At 33.8% G+C, this 18,856-nt stretch overlaps 1 protein-coding gene across 1 annotated transcript in view; it reads left to right on the plus strand.

Moving 5' to 3' along the window:
- Positions 1–4,955: 4,955 nt before the first annotated feature.
- Positions 4,956–18,856, plus strand: part of LOC106474703 (phosphatidylinositol N-acetylglucosaminyltransferase subunit Q-like) — a 28,874-nt gene continuing 14,973 nt past the window's right edge. Inside the window, exons 1-4 of the mRNA XM_013935395.2 lie at positions 4,956–5,944; positions 8,592–8,714; positions 11,898–12,018; positions 16,297–16,423. Coding sequence (XP_013790849.2) covers positions 5,151–5,944; positions 8,592–8,714; positions 11,898–12,018; positions 16,297–16,423 — 1,165 coding nt within the window. The 5' untranslated portion in view covers positions 4,956–5,150. The remainder of the gene's footprint in view (positions 5,945–8,591; positions 8,715–11,897; positions 12,019–16,296; positions 16,424–18,856) is intronic.

Genomic DNA, 18,856 nt, shown 5'->3' on the forward strand with positions numbered 1-18,856 from the left:
TTTCCTGCACCTGTTGAAGAGTTTCTTCCTGTTTCCTTTCTTGTTCTTGTTGCCACTGCTGTAATTTCTCTTCTTGTTTAATTTCTCGTTCTTCTTGTTTCTTTTCTTGTTTATTTTGTTGTTCGAGCTGCCATTGTTGCAGGTTTTCTTGCATTACTTTATTACTACATTATTACTATAATATCTACAGTAACGTTCAAATGCGCTCGCGCTCGGTTGAACGAGAGTGACCACCAAAAAGGGTGAGATAGTTTACGGACAGAATACAAAGTTCACGCTGCTCACCCCATGGTTTATTCGGCACAATATACACAAAAGTACGACTGCAATGAAACATAAACACAAATTTGAAATAAAAATATATTTATGAAACAAAATTAAAATGTTTTATGTACATATATCAACATAAAATCCTAGTTAAAAATAAAAATACTCATTTATTGTTTAGGTTTATTTACAAATATTATTTACGGGTCTGTATATTACTTGAAACCATAAGAAGTATACGTGATTATTAAAAAATTAAAAATAGATAAAATTTGCATTTTATGGAGGATACAATTTTTGGGGGATTTCAAAATAATGTACTAAAACATTAAAGTAATAATTCAAATCTGTAGCAAATATAAATATTGTAATCATTTCTTATAAATACGATTTCCTAATGTAATTTTCCAAGATATTAAAGATCATAATGCAAAAAAACTAAATTTATTAAAAGTAATAGGCTTTATGTTTCTTAAACTACCTACATTTGACAAAGTATTTTTGAATTTTCGAAAATATTCGTCCACTAGTTTTATTGTTGGAATGAAACATAGCAAGACTTGCATTGCCTACTAAGAAAGATAGTAGCCGGTAGTCATCGTGTTAATTGTTGATGATTCGACTGATAAAAGCAACAAAGAAAATGGAGCATTAGCGTTAAATATTTTACCAAGAAGGGGGAAATCGAAAACCACGAACTTGGGTTAAGAAAATTAGCGGACAGGTAAGTTAAAACCTTCAAAAAATTGCAATAATAATAAAATTTGTAATTTATCTTATTGTTACAAGTCCTTTCTTAATAAAACTGGTTTATTCTTTGCGAATATAACTTTACCGATACACTCAACTTCAACAATCGCGCTAAACAAACGCTGTAACGTCGCTCGTGCTCTCTGACTGCAGTTCAATTACTCACTGTCTATACACACACATTACATTACATTACCCTGTCATGTTGTCACCCTCTTTTATATACCCGACTACCCTATATCTAGTAAATACTAGAGCATTCGCCAAAGTACAGGATAGTTCTAGTAGTCATGTGACTCGCTGACGCAACATCATTTTCGAGTTGTTTGTTGAAGCTCTGGAGGAGTATTCTTTAGGCAATAGAATGAATGAATGAATTTATTTTGAAATAGAACTTGATTTTATATATAATTGAACTATATTATGTATTCTTTTTATTCAGGTCAGCGAAAGGCATATGTGCAATGGTGGTGGCCCGGCATGGCCAAGTGGTTAGGGCACTCGACAACCAATCTGAGGGTCGCGGGTTCGAATCCCCGTCGCACCAAACATGCTCGCCTTTTCAGCCGTGGAGGCGTTATAATGTGACGGTCAATCTCACTATTCGTTGGTAATAGAGTAGCCCAAGAGTTGGCGGTGGGTAGTGATGACTAGCTGCCTTCCCTCTAGTCTTACACTGCTAAATTAGGGACGACTGGCGCAGATAGTCCTCGTGTGGATTTGCGCGAAATTCAAAAACAAACAACAAACAAGCAACGGTGGCAAGTGTATTAAAGGAAGCCGAAATCAGTTTTGATGATGTTACCTTTAGCACGTTTGATGGAGCATCAGTAATGTCTGGCAAACATATTGGTTTGCAAGACCTGATATGTCAACTCTGTGAAAGAAAAATAGTTTATATTTATTGCATTAATCATAGATTGAACTTAGTACTCACAGCTGTTTTATAAAAGACATTTCAAGTTGAAGATTTTTTTTCCTTTGCTTGTTTCACAGCTATAGTCATTTTTCAGAATACCTAGCGTCGCAGCGATGTATGATTGTAATAGTTTAAAACGATTAATAACAACTAGATGGACTGGGTATTTCGATGCTCAAGTTACAATAAAAGAAAACTTTGAAAAGATATTGTTACGCCTCCAGTCGTTAATTAATTTTCCGTAAATTCGTTCCTACGAAACTTTAGCTACACAAGTCCTTTCTTAATAAAACTGGTTTATTCTTTCCGAATACAACTTTACGATACACTTAATTTCAACAGTCGCTCTATAACAAACGTCTCATGAGGGCAACAATATTCTGTCCGCATACATTCAATTACTCATTGCCCCGTCACGTTGTGACCATCTTATATATACCAGACTACCTCCAATCTAGTAGTCTCCCGATAATTCACGAAGGTTCGAGAAGGACGTGGCGTGATACTAGTCACGTGACCTCGCTGACGCAACAATATGTAAAACCCTACCAATGATCCAGAGTTCTCGGAGGATTAAATCTGAGCATTGTTCACAGGCGAAGGGCTTACTTAAATCGCTTCAGAAACCTGTAAACGTGTTTCTTCTATTCTTTCTCCATGATGTGCTTCGTCGCCTTGATATTCTTACCAAACTGTTTCAAACCGAATCACTGGATATATCAACTACTCTGACAACTATTACAAGTGTTCAGGGAAAACTCAATGAATTAAGAGAAAAGTACACAGTTTAATTTATTGCTAAGGTAATGGAACCGTTCATAAGTGGCAAACCAACTGGAGAGAAGAAAAAAATACCTGATCATTTTTCTGAACTAGTGGTTATGGATCACTTGCCATTATATCTTGAAACAAGTAATTATCGGAGCCTCATGCAAGCTCTAAGTCCTGAGGCAGATGAATCTTTAGATTTGAAAACCTTGGAGCCTCTATATAATTATTCTATTACTATTTCAAGGAAAATATTTCAAAGTGGCAAAAAGTGAATGTCTCGTATTCAAGAGCCAACTGAAGCAAAGAAAGTGGGAAATAACACCATCTGGCAAACTGAAGAATATTTTGAATGTGGCTTTTTATATCATAGACGAGCTCAATGCATCTGCTATTGTTTCAGGCCAACTTTATAAAGTTGCTGTTGCAGCTGGTTATTTTACAGCAAGAACAGAATCTACCTTCTCTGCTCTCACAGAAGGTCCATGTCTTCATACAGAGAGACTGCACTCACTTTCCTGCATTTCGAGATTTTGTTTGTTTGTTTGAAGTTAAGCACAAAGCTACACAATAATCTATCTGTGCTCTGCCAACCATGAGTATCGAAACCTGGTTTCTAGTATTGTAAGTCCGAAGACATACCGCTGTGCCACTGGGAGGCTGCATTTCGGGAATTGGTTTGAATATCGCGCAAAGCTGCACGAGGGCTATTTGCGCTAGCCGTCCCTAATTTAGCAGAGGGAAGGCAGCTAGTCATCACCACCCACCACCAACTCTTGGGCTACTCTTTTACAAATGAATTTACCGTCACATTATAATGCCCCTACGGTTGAAAGGGCGAGTATGTTTGATGCAACGGGGATTCGAACCCGCAACCCTCAGATCGCGAGTCGTGGGCCCTCACCGCCTGGCCATTCCAGGCCAGGCTGCATTTCGAGAGAAAACTGGTTAAAACAGTTTCAGATTTTCAACGAGAATGGAATAAAAAGCCAAGAAGATTAACCATGAGATCAGCAAGCATATTGATCACATACTATTTTTCAGCTTTTGAATATAATAAACTTGTTTTGTATCATTTAATAAAAATATAAAATTTCTATAAACACTATTACATTTTATTTGATTTGTTTTAATGACCATTTTATTAAACTTTTTTTTTTTATCAATTTCAGCTTTTTAATTTACTGGCCCCACTTAAAAACGAAACGAAATAAGCAATTATACTTTTCTATAATAACAAACAAAATAGCATCAATAATACATAAAATATTGTTACGACAGCGGTAGTCACGTGACACTAGTAACACGTCATGATATTCTCGAAGGTTCGTGAATGCTCGAGTGTTTACTAGATGTACGGTATTCTTGTATATAAGTGCGCCAAACAATGGAATTAAATTGCAGACAGAGATGTACTTTACGGACAATTGAGTCAAGCGCGGTAGTATGCGTGAATAGTTCGTTGTGAATTATAGCATTTGTTAAGTTATTAAAGTGACTGTGGAAATTAAGTGTATTGCAAAGTTGTATTGAGAAAGAATAAACTAGTTTTATTTAAGGAAGGACTTGTAATGCTAAAGTTTTTCGGAAAGAATTTCTACGGAAAATTAACAAACGAGCAGAGACGTAACAATATATTATTTATGATACGCAATTTAAGAATAGAATCTTATTATAATGGAGCCTACGATGTATACGTCCAAAACTTGCATCTCGGAAACTACCGCACCGATCATCACCAGTCATAACTGGGTAATATTTTATAACAATTGAAATTTCCACAAAGATGATATGTTTCAGATTTAACCAATAAAAAAGGAGTATGTTTTAAATATAAAACAATCAAAAAATAAACTTGAAAAATTACTTGCTATTCTTTAGTGAAAATCTCATGAGTGTTGCAAAAGAAAAGCAAGGCACTTTCATTAATAACTGCGTCTACAAAGAAATACTTCAATAAAACTACTTTGTGATGTAGTGCTGTGATGATAGCCCATTCTTAAACTAAATTTTCAATAAAATCATTTTTTTCAAGGATGGTAAACATTATTGAATGTCAAGTATGAGTACATTGTTGTAGAACTGTCAGACAATTCCAGAAAAGGCCGCAGGGCCAATAGCCCTTCGCAAAAACTAGCAATTACGCCTTTCCGTATGGCGGATATTTATGCTGGTATGGATAACAGGATATAATTTGGTTGTCTCGTTCACGTCACACGCCTGCGCATATCTACTACCCAGTGGAATTAAACACAGATTGAGATTTCTCAGCACATCGGTTAATGGAGATGTTTCAATTATTACTAACTATTAGCATTAGTTTCATTTTTACAAAGTTGTGTACGAAGTGGGTTTATTTTTTGCCGTCAATAATAATATTATAAAGAATTGACACAAGATATACTTTGAAATAGCCTGAAAGTTTTATTCCATAATTTTTGGTAAAATGGTTCAATTGGAATTGAATTTGAAAGAAGACGTTTTTAGGTTTGCTAGTGTTAAGCATATTGATGTTTTTGTTTCTTCAAACATTGTTAGAGAACAAGAACCCAGACTTGCATTTGGAAACTATTCATATAGTGATCATGCAAATACCGTTTTAAAAATTAACCTAAAAACTTCTTTGGGTTTTAATAATGAAATGCTTGAAAAGCTGAAATTAAACACTAGAAAAAGTGAGAAGTTTGCAGAAGCAGTCTTTTATCAAAATTATGAACTAGTTGGTGTCATTAACTTTTCACCAGAAAAGTTAAATGGAGGCCTGCCACTGCCAGATGCCTTAAAGAAACTGTCCTCACCCATTGTATCCATAGTTACCGGAGAAAGAAGCAAAAATCCTATGATTTATAAAGTGTGGTATAGAAATCAGCCAGTTCAGGAATCGGTGGTAAATACTGTACTTATAATTTATGATTTGCAGAAACTTGAGCTTTCAGAGTTGATTAGGAAACAATTCGTAAATGATACAACTTATGAAGAAGGCCACAGAGGTTTTGTTGCTTTTTTGCTGATGAAAAACAATAATGTCATTAATGAGAAGAGCAAGAAAATGCCCATAGCAAAACGTAGAACTAGTACTACTGCTATTAGTAGTAGTAGTACTTTGCTGAGATCTGAGTGGAGAACAGTTGCAGAATTTTTATTTGTGTGTATTAAGTCATCTGTAGCAAATGTTTTATTAAGTTTAGTTATGTGGATCAGCAATAGTCACCAGTTTTGTTACAAAATACTGTTTAATAAGTAAGTATCTGAGCAAGCAATCATTACAAGTTTTGTTTGAAAGTTTATTTGTTTGTAGTTAAGCACAAAGCTACACAATGGGATATCGAAACACAGTTTCTAGCAGTGTAAGTCTGCAGATGTACCACTTTGCCACTGGGGGGCAATGTTTGAAAGTAATGTAAGACCACTTGGCCCAATTAAATAATATCTCCATTCATTCAAAAATTCAAAGAAGTAACAAACCAGCCAACCTTTACAAAGCGTGATTTTTCTATACTTAAATAACAATTAAAACTAAGTGAATTTAATATAACAATATACACATCACACAACAAAATCTTGTTATGAAAGAACAAATTGCATCTTAAGTTTTATATTTAAAGATTATAATATATCTAGCAATGAAGTGAAGTTATCATTATAATTTGTGAAGTAGGGATTGAATGTATAGGTTTTTATAATTCTAAGACCATTGTAATAATATGTAAGTTATGTAACAATATAAGTTTGAATTTTTATGTGTTTTGAGTTTTTTTGTTCTTCTAAGAAAGTCATATTGTGTAGGACTAGGAATCTAAGTCCACATTGAAATATTGTTGAAAATCCATGCATGCAGATGCTGGAAGTTATAGTTTTAATTAAGTGAAGTCAGGTTATGTTGAGGTGATGTGTTACAGTATCAGGAAGTAGATTTTTCTTGTGCCACATATGAGAATGGTTATATTACCTGTGAGTGTGTAACTTTCAGTTTATTTTGAAGATTATAGACACCATAATTGTTCCTCCTCCTTCTTCTGGGCTCATTTTTTACAAATAACTTGGACTTTTCATATCTAATATTGCAATGACACCATGTTGATTGTTTTCTTACTAAACTCTGGTGTCTTCAGGTTCAGGCTGTTGGATACTTTCAAAATTAGTTTTGTTCTGTATACAAAGTGGAGTATAATATTCATAGTCTGTCTTCGATAATGTCCTATAAATAAATAGAAATTTAGATTTGGTAGTTCAACTGTACAAATACTGATGCTGAATAATTAGTATTAAATTAGACCTTTCAGACACTGTATGTAAAATAATTTCTTACTACCCTGTAGGGGAATCAGCAAAGTATTTTACAGAACTGTCATTTAGTATTACAGTATATGGATAAACATAACTAAGATGATAGTATGTTAGATAAGAATAACTACAATTACTGTATATAGATACATATAACTATGATTACAATATATATATATATATATATATATATAAGCAATATAACAGTATATGAATAAATATAACCATGATTATAGTACATGGATACATATAACTACGGTTACAGTATATGAATAAACATAACTATGATTACAGTATATGAATAAACATAACTATGATTACAGTATATGAATAAATATAGCTATGATTACAATATACGGATACATATAGCCATGATTACAATATAAAGATAAATGTAACCATGATTACAGTATATGGATAAATGTAACCATGATTACAGTATATGGATAAATGTAACCATGATTACAGTATATGGATAAATGTAACCAAGATTACAGTATATGATTAAACATAACTATGATTACAGTATATGGATAAACATAATTATACAGAATATCTCAAAAATATTTTAGGGCTAAAGAACAAAAATTTTATTTGCTTTAATGTTTTAAAATAAAAAAAGGCCAATAATCCATCATATAAACAGGATAAATAAGATCAAATGAGGTATCAAAAGGCCATGCATGAGCACATTTACCCATCAGTTTTAGTTCGAAGTAGGCACTTTTTTTTCCCCCTACATTTAGTCAGGGCTGAAATTCTCAAAAAATAAGTAGAGGTACTCAGCTGGGTGAAGTGGACCTGTTTTTTAAAAAGAAAAAAAATCTATGTGGAAATACAAAAAATGACGGAGCAGCTCAAATAAGGCCTGGTACTAGTACCACCTTAAAAATATGTTCCGATACTCGGTATCGGTGAGTACTGGCAGAATTTCACCCTGTATTTAGTATTAATCATATATGTATTTTTGATTAATAAGTGGTGTTTCCATAGATGTGTAATGTATTAGTTTTAAATATGGCATACTTTTGACAGTTGTATGGTCAATTTAAATTTTTTTCTTCTTATGTTCCAATCATGCAAGTACACTTATATTAGTTGCTTATTCCAAATATGACACTTTATTTCAAATATAAAATTGTTTTCAGTTGTTATTTTAAAGTACCTAACTTGCAGCAGTAATTAGAAAATATTTAATGCTGCATTAGTTTCCAGGGTCTTCACGGACCCCATATATTTTGTAAACATCAGTGCCAACAGATGGAAGCATGTACATGTTTGTTGTTCTTGATAGCTTCAGTATTTGGCTAGTTTGTGTTAAATTGTTACACAAAAAATTGGTAAAAAAAGAAACAAGTTGTAATATTCAATGTTCATTTATTGATTAATAAAGTAAAAAATTTTAAGGGTTAGTGATTTTTGTTTCCAAAATAATCATTTATTATTATTTAAATATTTTAAAATTAATTTTTTATGGTGGGGTCTGCTCAGACCCAGGAAGAGTGACTATTGAAATTTTTACAGAAGACTAAGATAAGGTTAACTAATATATGTTTAATTTGTCTAATTTATCTTATGATTCTAAAAAATTTGTAATTCACAGCATTCCTGAAGGTACCAAAGAAACTTTAAGAAAAACAGCCACTGGACATCAGTTTTACATTCGTAGAAACCAGTTACTTTACCTTCAAGATTCTCTTCATAAGGATGGTTCAGTTTCTCTCAGGTTAGATGTTTAAGTTACATTTGTTTGTATATAAGTTAAAAAGTATTAAATTAGTCTTAACAACTAAAAGAAAATCAATGTAATACTGTGTAATGGATCTAGATATAAATGATTATATATAATTTAACAAAGTTTAAAATAAGTAGTTTCATAAATATTGATAAACAAATGAAACCAGATAGGTTATAGAAATTTCAAACTCATACAGTATATGGTTAAACATAACTATGGCTACAGCAAATTAATAAACATAACTGATTACAGTAAATGGATAAACATAACTATGGTTACAGTAAATCAATAAACATAACCAAGATTATAGTATGTGGATGAAAATAACCAAGATTACAGCATATGGTTAAACATAACTGTGATGACAGTATATTCTAGTTGTTTATAGATTGGGCATTTGCAATTAACTTTTCACATGACACAGAGTGAGAATAGTAGAGTGTGTCCAAGTGAGAGAGGAATCTATGGAATTAGGACCCAAATATTAGTAGGATACAATTTTTAATATCAGATTAAATTTCTTTCTATATTTATTAGCCTCATATGTGTAAATCATGATTAAGAACAATTGTAAATGCTCTAGCCCACAATCCGGCACTTAAACTACCATTTTACTCAGGCCTGTATGTAGAATGTTTGAAAGGGGAGGGGTTCGAATTTCTGAGATCAAACGCCAACATATATTGTGTGAAGCATAACCAGCATACAAAGCATACTGATGCTGTGGGGTTTGGGGGCATGCCTCTCAGAAAGATTTGTGAAAAAATAGGTGCTATGAGATTAAATCTGGACACAATCTTGCATGAAGTATAGTTTAAACAATTGCATGGCTGTTTACATAAAATCCAAACATACAAAACTTTAAATACCATAAGCAGCTGTGCTATAACTATATAAGCATAATTTTTTTACATCACAAAAATAAGGATTATGGCCACCCCCACCCCCTGTGTACGGGAGTGCTACTGTCTGTTTTGAGGACAGTTAATTGCTAGCAAGATTTAATTACTACAAATAGCTCTAACTTACTGTTGGTTTTAACCATTTTGGAAGCTGGCTTGCCAATGACAGAGATAAGTTTTACTTATCACCCCCATTGTTTTCTTTGTATTTTATAATTTTATTAGAAGTACTTACCTTATCACAAATGAATTGAAAATAGTAATACATTCTGTTATTTCATATATGACTTAATATTTATAAATAATTATTTTAACATATTTTCAGTCATATGCTTATATCTTGATATTCTACAGTAAAAGCCAGACTACATGTCTTACATTTGATTTCTTTAAAAAGTGTAATTACCCTGGACAAACACATTTTGTTACTATATATAAAAGTACTTTAATTGTTTTTTAAGCTGATCCTCTGTAAAAATTTATGTATTGTCATTATATATTTGTTTTTGATTTTGTAAAATAACACTTTGCTGTAAATACATTATGAGGTTCTTAGCAGTCAGCTGTCAAATCACAAACATATTGGAGTAACAGGTAGAATCCCTGTGACTGTTCTGTCTGTGAATCAGTGAGATTATCCTACCTAACAGTGACATCTATTGAAAAAAATGTTTTGGTTCACTTAGTCTTATGTGTTTTTCATAATTGCTAATAATATGCTCAATGTTTTTGTAGCTGAGGGAAAAGGAGACAATTTATTTTAATTATATAAGTGGATGGATGATTTCTGTAGAAGTAGAAATATTGTAGGCCTCAGAATTAGTTATCTTAAAATGGATCTATTTTGATAAAACTTTTGTGTAATTTTTCTAAAACATCAAGAAACCTTAAAGTTCATTTAAAATCATATCACTATATAAAATGTTTACATTGTTATTTTCATATTGTTAAAATCCTAGGCTTTATTTCTATGTCATGAGACAGAATATCACATTCAACTTTTCTTATTCAGTTCAAAACTTTATCTCAGAACAACTGTACTTCTCATTAAACATTAGTATTAGGTTTACTACATTTTTAAACACTACATTCTTTATCTAATCCCTTAGGGATTTTCAAGAATTAGAAGACAGTATAATAATAGTATTTCAATCACACTATATCTGTCATATCCAATGCCGATGACATGTTTTGCTCAATCCAGAGCTCTTCAGGCCAGCTGAGATAAAACAAACACAGCAATGGTTGGAACACTATTTATATAAGCCATTTGAGACAAAAGTAATTGCTATGGTGTGTTCACCTTTTTATAACCTGGCAAAGAATATTTAAAATTATACTTGTCATAAAACATTTGTGTTGGGCTTATTACATTTTTAAACACTATATTCTTTATCTAGTCTTGTAAGGATTTTCAATAATTAGAAGAGTGTATAATGATTGTTGTTGTTCTGACCCTTGCCGTGTTTTTGTATCCCAACTGACCTGAAAATCTCTGGATTAAGCAAAACACATCGTCAACAGTGGATATAACAAATATAATATGGGTGGAATACAATTATTATACACTCGCTCAATTTTTGCAAATCCTAAAGCACAAGATAAAGAATGAAGTGCTTAAAAATGTAATAGGCCTAATACTAATGTTTTATGACAAGTATAATTGTAATCATTCTTCTCCAGCTTGTAAAAGGCATACACATCATAACAACTGTTGTTACTCGCAGAACATTCTAAATGGATATATAAGTTGAAGAGTAATGAAAACCTTAGACCTCTAGAAGCCAATTGGTTTAATTTTGAGTGATGCTATTTACCATTCTTGCATAACCAATGAAGGGAGGCTGAAGCTAATGGTGATCCACTAGTCAGTTGGTGAAATCTCTTAATATTTTAGCTTAGAGATGGACTTTATTTACGCCTGATCTCTGTCTTATTTCTTTTTCTATGAATTTCACAGGTTAGAAAAACACCTCAACTATTTCAAGTTTTTCAAAAACTTGCTATTGAAGGCTGTACTTGTTTTCCATACTATGTATATATATATGTATAAAAAGCTGTTTGAGCTTCACTTTTTAAAGTTTTATAATCCAATCAATATCCTCTTGTGACAAAAACTAACCCACCAATGGAGACTGATTCTTGTGAGTTTTGACATTCAATAAATTATTTTAATGAACAGAAAGGTAATTTCATATTTTATAAAAATAATTACAGTGTGTAATACACAAAGCTAATATTTTTAAAAGTGTTCATGTTTTTGTTTCAGATCTGGAAATATTATATCTTCAATTGTGTTAGACCTTTGTCTTGGTTTCATGCTTATCTGTTTCCTTCTGAAAACGGTTAAAGTGGATAAACTGTTAGATGATGCTTTAGAAGTCATCACAGTAAGTAACTTATTCTTAAGATTTTTTATGAACTCTGACTTAGAATAGGAAAGCATGAAACAGGCTCCCAATATATTACTCTTACTTTCTAAGTTGCGATACAGTCTTGCCTCTTCTCGATCTTCTTTCTGCCCCATAAGCATTGCTAAAAAGTTTTAATGCTCAGCAGAACAGTCTATATACTTCACAATAGGAATAGGAAAGCATGAAACAGGCTCCCAATATATTACTCTTACTTTCTAAGTTGCGATGCAGTCTTACCTCTTCTTGATCTTCTTTCTGCCCCATAAGCATTGCTAAAAAGTTTTAATGCTCAGCAGAACAGTCTATATACTTCACAAATTTCGTGCCACTTTTGAACATGTATATAACATGTGACCACCCTCCACCAATATTGCCGCAGCTAGCTCTCTCTGATTTTCCCCCCGCAATCTTTCTGGGATTTTGCATGTGACTATCATTTACGATTGTACTCCTTTGACATTTCAATACCTTCTTCAACAGGTTTCTTTTACTGTGTGTGTGCATTCAATTGTTAATTTTTTTTTTTTGCATTTGTTGTTTGTTACCAAATTATATGGTAACTTCTAATGATTTCGTGATTCAATATATGGCAATAGAAGTTCTCGTTATAGTAGGCAATGTTTCTGGTATGACTACTCAAGCATTGGGTTTGAATTTATCTACTAAAGAGTTACAGGCCTTACTTCGCAGGAGTTAGATTCCTACAGTTGGCCGGCTATTCCTTCTCATTTTCAACCTGATAATGTTTCTGAGGATGAATACTATCAAGGAGAAGAAAAATTGGATTAATTTTTTCTGGCACCTTATTATTTTGGTCTGTCACACTCTATACCTCTATAGGATATCTCACTTTTCACACTTTTTTTTTTTTACAGGTAGTTAATCAGGTATGGGGTATATTACACATTTCCTTTTCCTTCCAGCTTGTGGACATCGTTGATCAGATGTTTGTGCCAAAATCCTCTACCAATACTCTTATGTAGTCCTATATCCAGGCTGATCCTTCCTTCCTAATACCTCTGTTGCCCGGTAAGGCCATTTGGCTTTCACACCCATTTCGTTACCTTCCATCACCCATCTGTACTCTCATTCCGATTCTGACTGGCTTCTTTGTCAGGTTCACTCCCTATGGTGTTACATGGCACATACTGCTTCCTTTCGAAGTTCACATTCCTGACCTTTTATTCCCTGGAACCCTTCTGTTTCCTGTGATCTAACCCCTGTCACACTAATTGGTTGATCATCACCTCTTTAGGCTGGTGTATTCAGACTTATCCATGGAAGTTCACTGTCTTGTCATCATATCTTCTCATCAAATTTGTCATATCACCATGTCTTTGGTTGATCTTCTTTGCCATCTGTTGGAAGAAATTGTTCAGGCTGGAATGTGGACTACTCCCTATTCCTTCATCCCTCATTATCTGCATTATCTTTCTGAGGTAGATATTTTCTCCCTTCCCTAATAATTTTACGCACATCCATTCACCTTTGACTTGTGTATGTCTTTTCTTAACATTTCATTTCTGTTTTCTTTTCAGAGTCCCTTTTTTACTGCTACTAATAAGACCCCATTCTATGGTGAGTGTTGCCTGGTCAGGTTTGCTTTCACTCAAACCTGCATTATATACCAGTAGAGCTATAATGCTCACTGTAGAGATGGGGTGTTCTGCAAGATCACTATCGGTATATACTTGTGTGTCTTTAGATATCAGTAAGTTTAACTCAATGGTGGACCGTCACTGATGGATTATCATGAGTAAAGTAAAAGGGGTCTGCTTTTCAAAATAGGGAATTATGGACACCCATTGCACTTTCTCCAGTGTGACATTCCTCTGGACTTCCCATTGCATCTACCCCCCCCCTTTTTTTTTTATCCAAGTGGAAAACAGGAGTCCTTACCAGTTCCCAGTCACTGGGGTGATGGACCAAGGAGGATTCCTCCTGAGTGTGAAGTAGAAATTTACCTTACAATACAACCATACATATATGCATTCAATGAGAAGAGGGCAAAGCTGGGTTTCCTTCTTCCCTTTCCCCTGGATGCTTATTCCCAGGTGGACCGAATGTCAGTTGGATCAATACCAGTCTATGTGGGGTTCTCCTTGTGATACTGGGTTCAAGATGACACTGCCCTGTTCCCATGGTTGAATACAGTAGAAGCCCCACTTCTCATTAATTCCAATTGCAGGAGGTTTCCTTCTCTGCTCTTATGGTTGAGTTTGGGGGACTTCGTCTGCCTCGTTATACTGGCAACAGGACATACGTACACTGTTCCTACAATTGAGCAAATGTTCCACATCCTTGTAATTCTGGGTGCGAGATGTGTCTTACCCGCATTTATGGTTGGGTGAGTTACAATTTCTGCTTTTAACTCTGGTTACAGGCATTACCCTGTACTTACAGTTGAGGCAACTACATGACCCTGTAATGCTGTGTTTTATTTGTTGTACTTAATGGTCCTACGGTGGGTTTGGGAGTTTGTCTGGTTTTGGCCAAACACTAACTTCCTCTTCATGATTCCGGCTGCTTGATGTATGACACACTGTTTACTCAGGGTTGGGTTTGGTGTATATATATATATATATATATCACATGGTCCACATGTCCTGGCCACAATGTTTATGTTACTCTCATTTCATTTTTATCTGGGTGATCCTCAACCTTCTACTGCCAAGGACGAGGTGTGGAACCTCATCTTTTCAATTGAGCTTGGATAGATAGATACCTTGCCATAGCTAGATGTTTTTCTCCATTGTAACATTTTGGCAAACTGTCCCTTGAATTGCCATTTCTCCTCATGTAGGTATCAAGTTTGCTTTGAGTTTTCATTTTATAAAGCAGCTCTTCACTTGCTGGCTGTTTTCTGGTCTTGTTTATGCGATGGAGGATGATTTAAATTCATGCCATTTTATTACTATGGATTGCACCTCTCAGAACGAACTAAACTTGTGCACATCCTTTTTTTCCACCCATATCAGGTTCATTTCCTTCTTACGGGGTAAAAAACATACCTGTTCCAGAAGTAGTGTGGTGTTCCACATGTGTGCTTCTGTTTCATCTCTGAGCACCCCTGTTATTTCTAGGTGGCCGCTTTCCACTTGGTTTCACTGGTAGGTGCCTACATCAGCCCCTCCACCTTTTCAATGTGAGATTCTAACCTTGTGTGAAAGAAGTAAGACTGAATTGGGAGTTAACATTTTCTTACACTTAAAGTGTATTTCTGATTGGTACTTACTTTCTCTCACACACTTCCCACCCTTCCTACCCACTGCTGATATTATTTATTTTAGATCCTGCCAATTCTCAAAAGTGAGGATTGAGCAGGAAAATCAGAGGGAAATAACTACACCAATTTAGGTGGTGCAATACTATTGGTGGAGGGTGAACACATGCTATATACATGTTCAAAATTTGTGGGGTATATAGACTGTTGCGCTGAGCAATAAATTTTTTTAGCAGTGCTTAGGGAGCAGAAAGAAAATCGAGATGGCTTTGTGTGAGAGGGGGTAAGTACTTATCGGAAATACATTTTCATTGTAAGAAAATGTTATCTTTGGTGGTATTATAGATCACTTGTTCTGTTAGATGGAGATTTTAATTTCATTCCAGAGCATAGTGATTTTGTGGACTCAACACTGTGGTATCACGTAAGAAACCCTATTAGAAATTCTAGTTTCATTCAAAGAGTGGTAGTTTTCATGCTTAATGGTAATCTTGTGATACTTTAAATGGGAGTAATAAACTTTGGGAAATAAAGATTTGCATTTTATTTCAGAGTGATTTTATTTATTTCTAGATAAACAATATAGTTTTATGGTACCATGGTATATATTGGTCACTAACTCCAGAATTAGTTTTTTTTTATTTTCTTAATTATCTTTGCCTGCTTTAGTCAAATTATTTGGTATAAGATTCAGTTTTTTTTATGTTTTGGGGTTACAATCAACCAAAGGTTTACTAATTGTTTAGAAGAGCAGTGCTGAAAACTGTTTTCTACTTATCATTTCTTTCTTTTCTACTTTTTAAAATCCTTTTTTTTATAGCCATGGATCATGTGTGTAATAAGCTGTGAAGAAATAAGTGTTGTACCATTAAAACCAAATATAGAAATATATATAAAACTAATATCTATTGATTGTGTTTCTTAATAATCATGTATAAGACATTTCTAGTCACTACCAGGTGTATATCATCTAGTGGGACATGGCATGGATGCTTGTGTTATGTCAGGTTGCTGTCATTCTTTTTCTGCAGGTTCTAGTAAACACATTACAAGAATTAATATTTTGGTTGATGGGCGTCCCAGCTGGACTGAAACTGAACAGACCTTTAAATGATGCTCTTGGGCGCTTTTTCATGTATCATATATATCTATGGAAAAGTAAGTATTTCATTTCTCTCTTTTTCTCCATCTATATATATATATACATGTAATGTAGAAATTTCATCTGTGTTTCTGCTTATCATGCTTTCACTTTGTTTTACCAATTTCAACCCAAGTTAATGTTGTTGGGGGCTGGCATTTTGGCATTCAGTCTGACCCCACCTCACTCCCCATGGGGCATCTGTTTGTCTGTGAGTCTGCCTTCATCCTGCCATTGTTCTGGTCACTCTATGTATTCTCTGTATAGTTCATTAATAAAACAATTGAGAAAAAATACACTTTTACCTTTTAATTATTAAAGAATAAGAAAAATGATTAAATTTTAAACATACACTATTTCAAATTCTGAATACTGCATAAAAGAATATAGAAGGTATTACGTTATTTGGTCTTGCAATGCCCTAATTTCTTTATTTCATGTTTTTAGATATATAGGGTGGGGCAAAAAGTTACTATGCAGTTGGTATAGTTGGTATTATATGATTGGTACTAAAGAAAATATTACTAAGACCATTGAAACAAATTTAATTATTGTTTGTTTCAGAATAATAGTTAGAAATGAAACAACTGTATAGTCATTTTTGCCCTACCCTGCATTAAGTGACTGACAAAACAAATTCAGTATTACCTCTCACATACATATACATGCAAATCAACTTTTCACTTTGGTGGCTACATAAGCATTTAAAACTATAGAGATTTTATTAAAATTTAACATAATTACTTTTATGTGTAATGTGTTTTATCTATTTGCCTCGGTTAAAGAAATGAGGAATGATTTGGTTTCCAGGAGGAAATTGTAATTTCTATTATGCATCACTTTAACATTACTTAAAAGGATTTGTATAACAGCCAATTTCTGAACCTGATCATGAGCTAGATTCTAAGTATATACATTTAAGGTTACAATAAGAAACCTTTTTTTCTGATTTATGTATATACACATCCACATGTAAGGTTCTTGTTTTTTGTGATGTAATAATGTCATGTCTTTATTTTAAAAGTTTGTGAAAAAGTATCAGAATTTATATCATTTGTAAAAGTGTTATCTATATGTTGAACCAGAATGTAAAGGTTAGATTCTGAGAGGATACCTCACTTTTGCATACAGAAAAGCTATCTTCCTTGCGTGTCTGCCTATGAGATTTTCATGCCACCAGTCTTGAGGCAAATCTCCCATTTAATTGAATTTCATGTGTTTAACATGAGTGTACTGGTGCATGATGATGTCATCCTACAAAAAAAAACCTCCACCAATTGGAGGGTGATACAACCTCCATGAGCAGTAATTCCCCTTATGCACTTATATTCATAATAATTTCATTTTTCTCCACAGCATTGTATCTAATATATATGTTTAAAATTTCTTGTCTAAGTTTGATGTTTTGAGATTTGTATTGTTAACAAAACTTTTCTTTTTTTTGGCTTTTGTTTCAAAAGCTTTAATTTTTTCATCTCGGATTCTCAAATGACAGTGATTTATCCTTAGTCTAGTGTGAAGGACATTATTCACACACAAGCCTTATTTCTACTTTGATTTCTGGATGCTTGTTGTTGCAACCATTATTCAACATGTTATGGATTACCACATGTTTACTGGACCTCCTACTCCCACCCTGTCAGCCAAAAGTTTTTTCCTCAGTTGGGAATGAATTTCACCTGATTTGTTTTGGGTAGTGCCTTACCATTTGAGAAATGACCTTAACCTTCCAATCTCTTTCTGGATTTTGTTCTCATGTATGTTCTTTCCTTATATTTTGTCTGTGTCCTTTATTATTTTGCATTTTTTACTCCATGATTCAAAATATTTGGAGTTTTTTGTCTTTCCTCCTTGCTTGTTATTAGGCTTTATACTGTTTCTCTAACAGCTCCTCTCTCACACCCAAATGCCTTGTCTCCCTCACTTTCAGGACTTTTTTTGTTCTGACTTGCAGGCTGTTTTCCTTTCATTTTCTCAATTTCTTGTCTTTGATATCTATTTGGCTGACTTTGGGATTGGGTCTCTTACCTTCCATTTTGCTCTCTGGTTCCCCATTTTTGTCTTTTTCTCACTACTCTCCTGTATTTGCTCTCCTACTGTATGAGGCACTTCATCGTGTAGAAGTTTGTTTACTTATCTTTGTCAGCTTAGCTTGTTCCATTTCTTTTGCTCTATCCCTCTTTACTTCTTACTTTGTTCCCCTGATCTTGAGACTCATTGAGTTGGGTTATGTTACTCTTTACTGTACTCCTTCCTTCTTCTTGTGTCCACGATCTTTGTCAAGCTTCCTTTCTTTGCCCTGATGTCTTCAGTGGTGTTCATTTCTCCCTGGAGACCTGGACTGATGTTGTATGCCTTCGATCCTCATTATCTTCCCAAGGTTTTCTTCTTTCTCGACCTTTCCTTTTACTTCTGTTCCTGGTTTTGATCAGTCTATCCATAACCTTCTC

Source organism: Limulus polyphemus, unplaced genomic scaffold (genome assembly GCF_000517525.1).
Source record: "Limulus polyphemus unplaced genomic scaffold, Limulus_polyphemus-2.1.2 Scaffold7561, whole genome shotgun sequence".
NCBI lineage: Eukaryota > Metazoa > Arthropoda > Merostomata > Xiphosura > Limulidae > Limulus > Limulus polyphemus.